The following is a 13,912-nucleotide window of genomic DNA, read 5'->3' on the forward strand; positions in this document are numbered from 1 at the left end:
GGAGTTTGGGGCATTGAGCCTGCTCATTTTGAGGGAGATAGTGCCTGTGTGCTGTCCCACCCCTATTTTGGGTGTCCTCTTAAGGGATATTGGGATGAAGCTATTTGGGGAGATGTCCAGCTTCATTCCAGGTAACAGGGAATCCACAAAATGGCTTGCACCCAGGTCGTATCACATCACCTGCTACCCTGTGGTGATCATTGGATAGCAGGCAGGTCATCCAATGCCTGCATCTGTGACCTCTGCTGCACCAGTACTCCAATAGCTGGAGTCATTAAAGCTGGGGCCATGTTTCAGCCCAGCCTTGTGTGATGATGATTTTGTTCTCCTTTGCCTCCTGCCTCTTCCCCTTGCCCCTGGGACTGCAAGGAAATCTAGTCATGGATCTCCCTACATTTCATCTTGCTTGACTGTTTATTATTTACATATAGCATGCTTTCATTCTACATTTCACAATGGATAAAAATCAGATTAAGAAATTTTTCAGAGGATTATAAATCACAATATTTTTTTCTTGGTAATGGTTACTAATTACTAATTTCTTAAATCTTCAGGTACCAAGGAGAATATTAAAGTAAGAGAAATACTTCAAAAATTGTGGGCTCTAATCGAGCCAAATTTTGAACAGCATTCTTTGACATTTTTGAGGTAATATGCATATGATTTCTGCACAACCACATACTTGAATCCTGTGTTTTCTTCAGAAAAGGTTTCCCCCCCTCTTCTCTTGACCCTCAGAATAATTGTCCTGCGATGCTGTGTGAGCAATAAGAAAACCCCTTGATGGGCCACAATACAGCTCATGGGTGTTATGTTGCTTCCTGATCTCTAAAGCATGTCTTTACCAATTGAACCATAACAATGATTTGATTTTTCTAAAGATATTTGTATATTTAGTTTTTTATATGGGTCATATGTGAAGGTCAAAGAATGCACTGATCATTAATTTAGTTGATGCTGTTGTTATTCTGCCTAATTTTCAGGGTATTAAATTGATATATATATATCAATTGTATATATACATACAGGGCTTTTTTTTCTGGGAAAAGAGGTGGTGGAATTCAGTGGGTTGCCAGCACAAGGGGCAACTCTTGGCAGGAGGTAGTACCCCTGGTACCACATGCATGTGCGCAAAGTGCGCACATGTTCCCAGGACCGCATAATGACATCACTTTGGGTCAGCTGGAACAAGGGGGGAGTTTTTTAAAGTTTAAATCGCCCTCGGCAAAAATGGTCACGTAGCTGGCGGCCCTGCCCCCTGCTCTCCAGACAGAGGGGAATTTAGATTGCCCTCCATGCCACTCCAGTGGCACAGAGGGCAATCTAAACTCCCCTCTGTCTGGAGAGCAGGGGGTGGGGCCACCAACCATGTGACCATTTTCAAGAGGTGCTGGAACTCCGTTCCACCGCATTCCTGTTGAAAAAAAGCCAGAAATGGGCCACCATTGGTCCAAAACCTATATTCATACCCACAGTTTTAAAGAGACCAAACTATTGTCCAAAGACTGTCTGATGCATAGCTGAACCCTGAGAAAATGAATCATGGATTCATGTAATTCTGATTGTCTAAGAAATTACTCTTTTCTTATATATGGCCAAAAGCAGAAAGCAATCCAAGCTGCTCGTATTTCTCATGGGGATAGGGATGATGACATGCTCACTGGCAGACTTCAATCTTCAGATAAATGTATGTTTTAGCTGGCCTACGTCATTTAAAAGATGTGAATAGCTAGTCCTGCCTGTCGATATAGAATTGTTATGACACTTTTGGGCCAAGCAGGACATATTTTATTGTTAAAATTGGACCCCCATCCCATGCATTTGGCCATTTCCCACATTTTAAGGGAAATGTGACCTTGAAATTTTTTTCAGAATGTGTGATCATGCCCCTAGTGATAGACTTAAAAATGGTTTTACATAAAATTCAGTAACCAAAGCAACTTCATGCTGATTTAACATGGAATGACTGATACAGAGGAACAGCAACTCCCCCCCTTCTTTGTGTTTTTTTTTAAATCAGAGATATATTTAAAAGTAATTGTAAGTCAGTGCAAAAATACCGCTGCTATGAAGATGAATGGACTAAGACGTCTTTTGCTGATTATACTGTGACATATGGTGATCAGCCGTCCAATTTTTGGTTTGTGGTCTTCAGGTGAGTTCTACATATTTTTGCATGAAGTTTTTCATTATTGAGTGGCATATTTGTTTGATTACTTATTTATTTCTTGCATTTTTAATTCACTTTTTAACTAAATGGTTGAAATAGTGTCTTATAAGAATAAAAACTAATGACAGTAAATAGCATAGGGAACTTGAGTTCAGTTAGTAAAACTAAACAGGGCAGTGATGGGGTAAATTCTTTATGGCCGTAATCTGAGTTAAGCTGCATGCATGTGCAGTTTGTCTCTTACAAACTGCACATGCATACCACCTGCCTCCCCCTGGCATCAGTGCAATCCTCACCAGTCCACTCTCCTTCTAGTTGGTCTGACAGCAGCAGCAGCAGCAGAGGCTTAGAGGAGGGGGGGGGCGGGTTCAGGAGATGTGCTCTTCCGTTGCCACTAGCCAACTGGCATTTTTCTCAGGGTCCATAATGGCCAATCTGAGACTGTTCCTGATCATGGTTTAAAACTGGTTTTTTTTTTCTTTTTCATTTTCAAATGACTCATCTTCTCCAGAATAAAACAGGAAATAGTGACAGATTCTGATTGGTCAAATGCTAACATTAGCTAACTTGGTGTGGAAGTAGGAACTTATTATTGATGTTCCTCACCCAGCCATTCAAATCCTGTGAAGGAAAGCTATGCTTAACAGCTCAACTATAAATCTGTGATATGAGCTTTTGTGAATCCCTTTAAAATATGTTGTCTCCTCCATTTTGTTTTAGGGAAGTATTCTATGTGCCTGAAGATATGGTCATAGTGCCAAAGGTGTATACAGCTATTCCTTCTTGTGTGTTACATGTTGTTGACAATGACACACTGGAGGAAATGCCTCGGATTTTCCTTAGAGTGGCACCACATCTTTATACAAGGAATAAAGTAAGAAATATAAATGTAGTAAAGATAAATTCTAAAAGCTACAGTCTAACAAAAAAATGGTATGCGCTAAACCCAATATCACAAAATAGTGTGCAAGCTTTCAAGTTTCCTCAGAATTCTTATCAGGCTGGGGAAGGGAAGGATGGAAACAGTGAAATATGTTTCAGGGCGTGATGAAGACATCCCAGTCTGTAACTTGTAGTCTTAAAATAGGATACAGGATGTGTTGCAGACGCAATGATTAGTTTGTTTGGGTGCTTTCAAGATACACCAAAGGCTACTGAGACAGAAAAAAAAAGATAGCTATTCTCTTTCTTTGAGAATATTTAAGTCAGCAGATTCAGATAGCTAGTCATAGTGGTCTGTAGTTAAAGCTGGCAGTTAAGCAACACTAATCAGAATACACAGGACTCTTGTAGAGAGGGAAAAAATGGAAAAAGGAGTATAACTCATATTAACAAAGTCAGAAGTTAATTTTGGGTAATACAGTATCAGTAGAAGTCGGTATATTACTTTGTGGCTGGAGGGCAGGCAACCCACATGAGCCCATTTAGCTGACAGAGAGGGTTTTCTCAAATGGAGGAAGATAATCTTTAAATGGGACTTTGTTTATAGAGATTGCTTTCCTTCCTTCCTTCCATCCTTCCTTCCTTCCTTCCTCCCAGCATAATGAGGAGCTCTGGGAAACTTGGAAGCTTGTTTACATTTCCATTCTCAATGAAAGCATGGATGCTTTTTTGTTTCTCTATCCTAATAGACTTGTGCGTATCTTGTAAATTGCTTTGTATTAAAAACACCAAATTCAATTAAATTGCTAACTCATTCAGTATTCCATTTTAAGAATCTACAAATTTAAGATTAGGGTCTTCTCCATCATCACTGCTGGCTTCAATTCTCTGCTTCCTGCTGGCTGCCTCCTTGTCCAGGCTACTGCTTCCCATTTTTGGCACCATTTGGGGTAGCCATAGCAAAGAAAAATGTTGCCTAAGTTTTGATAATTTGGTTTTTACGACATCTGCATGTATACAGACATTGCTAATGTAATATTCCCTTTTACTTATTTGTGTTTGTGTATCCCTAAATTAGGGGGCGGGTTGAAGTTTTTTGTTTTGTTTTGTTTTGCAATCTGGTGATTCCTTTGGGTTTGCAGAATACTAAATGGTAGCTGTGGCTGGCCCTATTGCACCAATTTGGATAGCCACTTGGAGACTAGCCCTTTGCTATTAGATACAAAGGCTTAGATAGGATTATTCATATTGTAGATGTCTTATTGCAGGACCACACTGTAGTGTACACAGGCTGTAATCCGGAATATATTTACTGTGAAGTAGGGGCATTGAACTCAATGAGACTTAGAAGTAAATATATTTAAACATGTTTACTCAGCAATAACATGTTTAGACTAGACAGATACTGTCATCAGCAATTGCTGTTATAGTTGTTTTCTAAACTATCACTTTTACTTGTGTGAATTTCTGGCTAAATTATCTGTTTTATCTCAGAAAGGCTATACCTTCATGGCTGAAGTTCAAACTGGTGATTCACCTGTGACAGCTGGGAAATGGAAGCTTCGGCTCATAGGTTCCTACATGCCCCTTCCAATTCTTGTTCGTGATGCTGTAAACAATGTTTATTCCATTAAAGAAGTTAAAGACTATTATGTCCCAAATGATAAGCATATTATCTTCAGGTAAAGTTGAGAAAATGATGAAATATTAGTGCAGATATGCATTTATATTTTGAAAGTGGATGTGTACCATCACTTTGAAAATATATATATTGATGCAGTGATTACAAATAATTATTCCTCTGTTGGCCAGTGGTTATATGAAACCAACTTACCAAATCTAGAAATTCCAGGATAAGTTCAGAAATCTTTGGAAGCTTTATCTTATTTATATGTCTCTACCTACATTTCTCAAGATATATTCCCAAAGCATAAGAAACGCTTGAGGTACAAAGGTAGAGTTCTTTAATTTTCATCATTTTCGTGACCCAATTTTGATACAGGAAATGATGTTGCAAACCCCAGCATATTATTAGTTTACATTGAACCTATTTGCCATGTTGTTGGCCACTCATCCAGCAGGGAATGATTCCCTTGGAGTTTTCCACAATCTGCTTTTGTTTTATCACCCTTAGGCGAATTGTCACCAGCTTAAAGTAGCAAGTATCCTTTAAAGAGAAAGCTATGACAGTGAAAGATGGGTTTCAGTCTTGTACTTGTTAGTGGTCCTACCCACTTTCATAACAATAGGGCAATTTATGATTATGGAATATCACAGGCCACTCTCCTCATGTGTTTAAAACACAGAAATGTTAGCTCACGAATGAGAGAGGAAAAGTATTGGAATGTGAGCAGTGAGATAAAACTAGCTCTCAGCCCCGTGCCCCAGAGATGTGCAAAGCCAAAGAACAATGAAGGTCTCTAGAAGTATTTGAATTAATCAATTCACACACCCTGCTGATCCTCTCATCCACTCTCCCATTCCGGGCTATTCAGGGCTCTAATAGCCTCACCCATCCAGCCATCATGAGTCATCAATTATCTTTTCACACCTTTAGTTACTTTCAGGAAGGCACAATCAGTATTTCTCAACTTTATTGTCTCACCTCGGAGACAGCTTCCCAATTCTTTGCAACCTCCGACTGCATGTCTGAGACCCCTCTTCCTCTTATTGCCACAAAATGCTGGTCACTGAAGCTGCTCTTTTTCAGATGCCTTCTATCTTCTGGACTGGTAATTATAATCCAACCCTGCAACTCTTTCCAACTTTCCTTTCTATTTTTCTAGTTAGCTCTGTGTGTGTGCTGTGTGTTTTGTGTGCAGTTATTTGAAATAAAAACTCCTTTTTGATTTAACACCTGCTTCTTTATTGAAAGAATTCTCTAGAAGAACAATCTCCGTCTACATAGACATAAAAGATCCTTATGTTACCCCTCATCTTGCTGCTTCTCCTTGTTGCTAATTCCACCAACTCACAAGAAGAACTCTTTGGGTAACACTTGATATGCTAGTTTTCATCTTTATCATGAACTCCGCAACTTTTTTTGCTGGTGCGTTCAATTCGTAATCGATTCTTGCCCCCAGACAGCCTGGCACCGATCCATTGATTCCCCAGGCAACAGAGGCTAGACCTTTTGTTGCCCCCAATCTTAGACCACAAACCTTGATAGGCAACTCTCCCTGCCAACTGGAGAGCTCCCATTCTGCCCTATACAGCAAGGAGCTGGGGGATTAATCCCTTAGGCAACTGAGGAGATGAGCCTACAGTAGCCCTGGGAACACCAATCTCATCCCTCCAAACCCTGTTAGGCAGGTCTATCTGCCAACCACAGTCCTCCTGTTCTGCTCTATGTGAGCATTTTTTATATAGGACACAGCTCTCTGCCTCGTGCTTTCAGTTTCAGTAGACAGAGGGAGAGGGAGGAACTGTTGCTGGAGTGAGAGTGAGTGGATTTGGGAGCTTTTGCCTGGATTTGCTGCTTGAAAAAGAGACTGAAAAGTCTCTTTCTAATTTTCCTCACTTGTCCTTGCTGGGGAAGGTCTTTGGGTGAGGGTGCCTTTTTTCCTCCACCCCACCCTAGTCTCAGGCCTTTGCCTGGCTCTGGGGCCTAGCTTGACTAAGGCCTCTCTTTTTTCTTTGCTTGTCTTTGTTTCTTCTTAATTCTTTACCTGCTCTTTTGAGGGCTCACACTCTTGTTATTTCCTTCGGTTGTATTTTGTGCATCTATCCCGCCTGGGCAGGTGTCTGTGTGGTAGTTTTGGGGCTCTCTCCACCCCAAGCCCAGTTTCAGGGCCACTGCCTACCTCTGGGGCCCAAATTTGTGGATTCCTGGTCTGAGGGCCTCACTCTTCTGTTTGCTCTCATTGTGCACTTCTTTGGTGCATCTCACTCTTGTTTTGTGAATCTATTTTGCGCATTTTACTTTTATTTAGAGCACCTGTCCCGCCTGGGCAGGTGTCTGTGTGGTGGTTTTGGGGCTCTCCCCCCATCCCAGTCTCAGGGCCACTGCTTGGCTCCGGGGCCCAGCTTCGTGGGTTCCTCACCTGTCCAACTTGTACAGGTTGCCCATTGGTTACCACCAGCAATACTGGGGTGGGGGGGGCGAGATTTCAGAGGCACCAGAGACTTTTACTGAAGATCTGCCTGCAGGGGCTGTGGAGGAGGCAAAAGATGTCTCATCGCTGGTGGAAGTGGATATCAAAAAACTGTTTGAGGTTGACAAGGAGAAATCTCAGGATGAATTGTGGGGTCTTGGAGAATCAACCACCTCCTCCACATCCCAAACTTCAAGGAATGTCCCTTCCTGCAGTCCACCCCTCACTCCATCTTCCTGGGCCAGCTCCACACCATGGAGGGTAGTCATTCGTCCTCCTCTTGTCCCACCAATTGCCAGTCCCCATTTCAGTCAATCACTCTGGCAGCACTTTCAGACCTTTCCCAACAACCCCTGCGCAGCACAGTGCCATCACTGCGATGTCCCAGTAAGTAGGGGCTGTGACCCTAGGCACCTATCATCCACCACGCTCCACAAACCTCTGCAGAGGCACCACCCAAGCCTGTTGCCTCCACAGCCATGCAAAAAACCTTGTGGATGGATGAAGAAGGCTTCACATCAGGGAGAAGGGGGAAAGGACCAGGAATCTACTCCAAGCAAGAAGCCGTGCCCCAAGGGTGCTGCAGGGAGGACTCAGGAAGCAGGCACTCGCATGGTGGTGGAGATGATTGCCCTGGACAGACTCCCTCTGTCCGTCATAAAGGATGTGGGCTTTCAGAGGCTGAGGCGTCATTTCGCCCCTGGTTCACAATACCATCACAGTTGACCATTGGCTGGTGCATCTTGTCCACCCTCTACCAGTGTGTGTGAGCGATGGTAATGAAAAAGCTGTCGGGTGCTAAAGGACAGACCGTGCACTTCACAGCGGTTATGTGGAGCAGCTGTCATCATGGCTGCCTCACCATCACAGCCCATTGGTGGCAGCTGGAGAACTTCCACTGCCCCAGGGAAAGACCAGGACCCCGGGATGAGGTGTTACTCTTGGCGCTGGGCTACAGAGTGGTTCTGCTCCAGGCATGGGGTATGGATGAGGATCACACAGGGAAGAACATTGCCACCACGATCAGGGCTGGTCTGAGGGACTGGGTGTCTGGGGGGATTTTGCCCACGGCTTCATGGTCACCAATGCGGGCAGAAACATGGTGGCAGCCCTGAAAGAGGCATCCCTTGACGGTCTTGTCTGCCTGGCGCATAAGCTGCACCTAGTCATGAGAGATGCTCTTGGGCTAGGGAGCAACATGAAGGCCAGCTGGGACCCGGCAATGTTGTCCATGCGCACATTGTTGGACAGCTGCTGGCGTCAGGCAGCCCATTTCTCCTGCAGTGTGAAGTCTTCGTGCAAGCTGCTCCAGAGGCAGGGGGAGGGGGGACCTGAGCACTACCACTACCAGGACACAGCCACCCGCTGGAACTCCACCTACAACATGATGAGTCATCTGGTGGAGCAAAAAATCATGGTGCAGGACATAATGTCCTCTGTGCCTATTTTGCAAGGGAGAGAGGAGCTCAGCATCAGCTCAATGGACTGGCTAGCTCTCTCCCAGATGGTCTGTGTCCTGAAGCTCCTCTTCTCCTACCAGTCCAGCCTGGAGCAGGTCATCTCCGTGATCCATGGCCTGGACCAGGTGCTGGCCAAAAAACTGGAGCATGAGCAAGCTCTTCTCCCCAGGGTCATGGACTTGATCAGGAAGTTGCAGACAGGCATGGCCACCTGCTTGCATCCTCTCTGCCATAAGCTTCTGTACAGACTGGCCTGCATATGTGGCCCATGTATAAAGGGCAGCATCGCCATGCAGAATGCAGAGCTCCATTGGTAGAAGAAGGACCTACGTAGAGCGGTGCTCAAGTTCCAGGTCTAAAAAGCAGGACAGAGGGAAGAGGTTGTGGAGGAAGGGATGGAGGAGGAGGAGGAGGTAAACAAGCCTGGCGTCCCTGGCCATGAGAGCCCTCCCAAAATGGGCCCACCTCAATTCTGGTCCTCGGTGATGAGTTGGGCAGTTGGCAGCACCAGGGTTGGTGCATCTGTCGTGATGGAGGACGTGGCAGATGCAATGGTGCGAGAGTACCTTGCTGAGCCCCTCGAGCCCTCCACTCCAACCCCCTGGATTATTGGGCATGAAAATCTGCACTGTGGCCAGACCCCTCGATTGTGGCCACTCCTGCCCTCCCACCAGTGTCCAGAGCGAGCAGGTATTCTCCCACCTGGGAGACCTCCTCCATCTCCACCACTCACATCTGGACCTGGACCTGGTGGACATGTTGTCCTTTATTAAGGTCAACCTCCCCCTGCTCTGCTACTCCTCCCTGGACCTGGCCATATCTGGGCTCTGAGCCATCCCAGTCTCTGTGCTACTGCCTGCCTACCATCAGGCTCTGGCCCAACCACAAGATCTAAGTTCCAGAGCCAAGCTTACTGGGCACCTCTGCTGAGGGCTCACAGGAATATGTTTTGATTTTCGTTCTCCTTTACTCTTATTTTGACGCCTCGAATGGGAAAGTGTCTGCGGGGGTGTTGGGGGCTCTCCCCCACCCCAGTCTCAGGGCCTCCACCAGGCTCTTGGGGCCAAGCTGAGTGGGCAGTGGACTCGCAGGAGCACATTTTGATTTCCTTTCTCCTTTACTCTTATTTTGACCACCTCTCTTGAATGGGAAGGTATCCACAAGGCGGGTGGAGGCTTTCCCCCCACCCCAGTTTCGGGGCCTTCGCTGGTCTCTTGGGGCCCAGCTGAGTGGGCAGTGGGCTCATAGGAGCATGTTTTGTTTTCCTTTCTCCTTTACTCTTATTTTGACCGCCTCTCTCAAATGGGTAGGTGTCCATGGGAGGTTTGGGGGCTTCCCCCCGACCATAGTCTCGGGGCCTCCGCCGGGCTCTTGGGGCCAAACTGAGTGGGCAGTGGGCTCACAGAAGCATGTTTTGTTTTCCTTTCTCCTTTACTCTTATTTTGACTGCCTCTCTTAAATGGAAAGGTGTTCGCATGGGGTTTAGGGGCTCTCCCCCCACCCCAGTCTCAGGGCCTCTGCCGGGCTCTTGAGGCCAAGCTTACCAGGTTCCTCTACTGAATCCTCACAGGATTACATTGTTTTTACTTAGAGCACCTGTCTGGAAGAAGTGTGTTGATTAGGAGCCTGCTGTGCCAAAAGTGAAGCTGTCTACCATCAGGCTCTGGGCCACCCACACAACCTCGTGGAAGGCTGTGATAGTCTGTCTGTCACACTAAAGAAGAACTACAGGCCACTAACAGGGTGGGATGATTCTCTACCTCCTTCCCATGGCTTCACAGGTGGGAGGCTTCCCTCACGGCCATCAAGTCAGACGGGTGGGTTTTGCTACTGAACATAGCAATTGTGAAGGGGGTGTCCTCCACATAGTTTCCCTCCTGCCCCATCTGGCAAGTGGGTTCTGTCTGCAGGCACTCCTCATCAGTGGGGGGCATCACTATGTTTCAAACGTGTGCTGTGGGAGGTAATAGCCCCCCCTTAAAGTTATGGCATCAATCCGCTGCGTTGCCCTGCTTTCCCATTCTGGGGGAATTAGTCTCTCCCTCCTTGACCCGGGGGAGAGCATCTGTCCCTGCCACCATGTCCAGTGGGTGGGTTTTGCTGATGGGAGGTGGGCTAGGGTCTTATTTAGTGGATCCTGTCCCTCCTGAGTGGGTGTGGAGGGCATCCGCCAGTGCCGCCAGGTCCTGCAAATGGGTTTTGTTGGCACTGGCAGCCACCACTCCTCAGTGGAGGGGGGGGCTCACTATGTCTCAATCATATTCTTGGGTGGGTAATAGGCCCCTCTTAAAGTATCAATCTGCTGTCCTCTTCCAGGGGACTTAGTCTTTCCCTCCCCGATCCAGGGGAGGGCATCCATCCCTGCCCCCAGTGGTCACTGCTCCTCAGCATGAGGGGTGGGCATCACTTTCTATCCCCGCTGCTTTCCCACAGGGTGGAGGCGCCACACTCACAAGTGGAAGTTAGAATGGCATCCCTTCCAAGATAGAGGAGGCATCTAACATTCATCCATCCATTCGTTCCATTCCCAGTCCGGCTCACCATTGCCTAACGTCCACAGCCGAATTCCAGCACACCCTGCCATGCTGTCGTGGCCTCCACGTCCAGCAGGTAGGTTTTGTTGGTGGCTTCCACTCCTCAGCATGAGGTGTGGGCATCAATTAAGCCCTGCTGCCCTGCTGTCTCCATCCGGGGACTTAGTCTCTCCCTCCCCAACCTGGGGGAGGGCATCTGCCAACACGGCCATGTCTGCCTGATGGGTTTTGTCGGTGGCCACCACTCTTCAATGTGAGGGGTGGGCATCAATATGATGTGATGCCCTGCTGTCCCCTTCCAGGGGACGTAGTCTCTCCCCGACCCAGGGGAGGGCATCTGGCAGGTGGGTTGTTAGGCCACCACTCCTCAACATGAGGGACGGGCATTAATCCGCTGCATTATTCTGCTATCCCCATCCGGGGAACTTAGTCTTACCCTCGCCAACCATAGGGAGGAGGGGGCCACAGACAAAACTCATTGGTCAGATGCAGTGGCCACCTGCTGGGGCACAAGGGGGGTGCTGTGAGCCACCCCCACCTGCTGAGGCCGTGGCACCCCAGGGGATGGAGGGGAGGCAGCCCGGTCAGTATACCACCTCCTGGGCCTGCAAGGAGGGGGCAGCCACCAACAAAACCCATCAGTTGGAAGTGGTGGCCACCCGTTGGGGCACAAGGGGTGCTGAGGGCCACCCCCACCTGCTGAGGCCATGGCATCCCAGGAAATGGAGGGGAGGCAGTCTGGTCTGTAGACTGCCTCCCTGGCCTGGGAGGCAGAGGTGGCCACCCACAAAACCCATCGATTGGACACGGTGGCCATTCGTTGGGGCACAAGGGGGGGTGCTGCAGGCCATCTCCCACCCACTGAGGCTGTGGCACCCCGGGAGATGGAAGGAAGGAGGTCTGGTCCGTAGGCCACCTCCTGGGTCCATGAGGAGGTGGCAGCCATTGATGAAACCCACATCTGGGAATCCATCATTCCGTTGTCAGTTGAAGATTCTCTAAGTCTTTCTTGCAACTTTTTGGTGCTGCCTTCAGTGCCTTCAAATGGAGCCATTGGTGGCTCCAGTTATATCCAATGGGACTTTCCTGGGGGCTCTGGCTTTGGGGGTCTATAACTCGAAGATGCGTATTGCGATCTTTGCGAACCTTGGAGGGTGGCTGGAAGATAACTTTCTGAAGACTCCTTGCAAGTATGGCATCTGTGAGTATGAAGGGGGCCATTCTAGGGCTCTGGGATCTGACAAACCACAAACCAAACAAACCAATTTGTGAAACGGGCAAGTTTGTGAAAGTTTGTGGTTCGCAGTTCGTCAAATGGGCTGAACCACAAATCTCTTTTTTTTTTCCCGGTCGTGCCAACCTCTAGGCGGCACTATAGATCTATACAGAATTATAATATTGGCTGTTTCATGTTCAGTCCCTTTCCTAATAATCTCCACCATAGTTTGCCTTTTTCACTGCTGCAGCACACTGGGTTAACACTTGCATTCAGCTATCCACTACGACCTCAAGGGCTGTTTCACTCTCACAGTCTTATTAAGTTCAGATCTTCTTAGCATATACTTGAAGTTGAGGTTTTTTCTCAGTGGCATAACCTTGCACTTACCAACTTGCTCTTCAATTGCCTCATTGTTGCCCACTCACCCAATTTATCCTCCTGGAGCCTTTTTACAGTCAACCTTGGTTTTAACTGTCATAAATAATTTTGAGTCAGCTGCAAACTTGATTACTATACTGCTCACCCCCAGTTCCAGATCAGTTTTTAATACATTGAATAGCATCAGCCCCAATACTAATCCTTGTGAGACCCCTCTGCTTACTTCCCTCCATTGTGAGAACTTCCTACACTTTACTTCCTACCACTTAACAATTTTCTAATCTCTCATGAATGCTAAGCTACTCAGGAGTCTTTGGTGAGGTATCTTATTAAAAGCCTCTTAAAATACCACATATATAATGTCTACTGGGTCAGCGTTATCTACATGTTTGTTCAGTTTCTTATCAAGGAGCATTCAGAAGTGGTATCTCTCCACTGTAGAAAGTAGCCATGTAGCATACTATTTTATCTGAAGACAGTTCCCTAAAATAGGGAGCCTGACAAGGAATACCAGTCCAAACAATGGAGATTGTAGACCATTGAGGGAGGAGCTTTGCTGAGATAGCACCTCCTTTGGATGCTAGAAACACTTCAGAGTAAACAATGCTAGATTTACACGTAACTGTTGTTCATCAAGTTGTGTTCTGTTCAGTCACGTGGTGGGAGGAGGGAATATGATGCAAACTGGCAGTGGAGATTTCCAAAGCTATCTAGAAAGGAGCACTACCCTCTCCCTTCAGTGGCTTCTTGCTGAAACTCAGGGATCATTTCATAGAAAAAGAGCTGGAGGGACTCATTAGCATAACTCATTAGCATAACTCATTAGCATATGCCATGCCCCTTGACATTACCAGAAATGTGTCATTAGCATAACTGATTTGCATATGCCACACCCCCTGACATCACCTATTCTGGCTGTTTTGGACCCATTTGGACCCATTTAGAGCTGAAATTGGGCCCAAAATGGTCAGGATCGGGCCACTGCTGATCAGGAGAGTTATCCACCATCCATCAGAGGCCGAATCCGGGCCGTTTTAGCCGCAATCCAGGCCAAAACAGACCCAAAATTGCCGAGAGTCAGATGGGAGGGGGCACCTGACATGTGACCTCTTTGGGAAACTACTGGAACTGCGTTCCTACGCGTTCCCCCTAAAAATGAGCCCTGCTGAAACCAA

General features: G+C 46.9%; 1 protein-coding gene across 4 annotated transcripts in view; it reads left to right on the forward strand.

Moving 5' to 3' along the window:
- ADGB (androglobin) overlaps window positions 1–13,912 on the forward strand; it is a 219,992-nt gene that overhangs the window by 141,267 nt on the left and 64,813 nt on the right. For all 4 annotated transcript variants that reach the window (XM_055001570.1, XM_055001578.1, XM_055001596.1 and 1 more), the window contains 4 exons: window positions 555–648; window positions 2,021–2,155; window positions 2,891–3,044; window positions 4,547–4,734. In XM_055001570.1, coding sequence (XP_054857545.1) covers window positions 555–648; window positions 2,021–2,155; window positions 2,891–3,044; window positions 4,547–4,734 — 571 coding nt within the window. The remainder of the gene's footprint in view (window positions 1–554; window positions 649–2,020; window positions 2,156–2,890; window positions 3,045–4,546; window positions 4,735–13,912) is intronic.

The sequence above is a fragment of the Eublepharis macularius genome, chromosome 1 (genome assembly GCF_028583425.1).
Source record: "Eublepharis macularius isolate TG4126 chromosome 1, MPM_Emac_v1.0, whole genome shotgun sequence".
Classification (NCBI taxonomy): domain Eukaryota; kingdom Metazoa; phylum Chordata; class Lepidosauria; order Squamata; family Eublepharidae; genus Eublepharis; species Eublepharis macularius.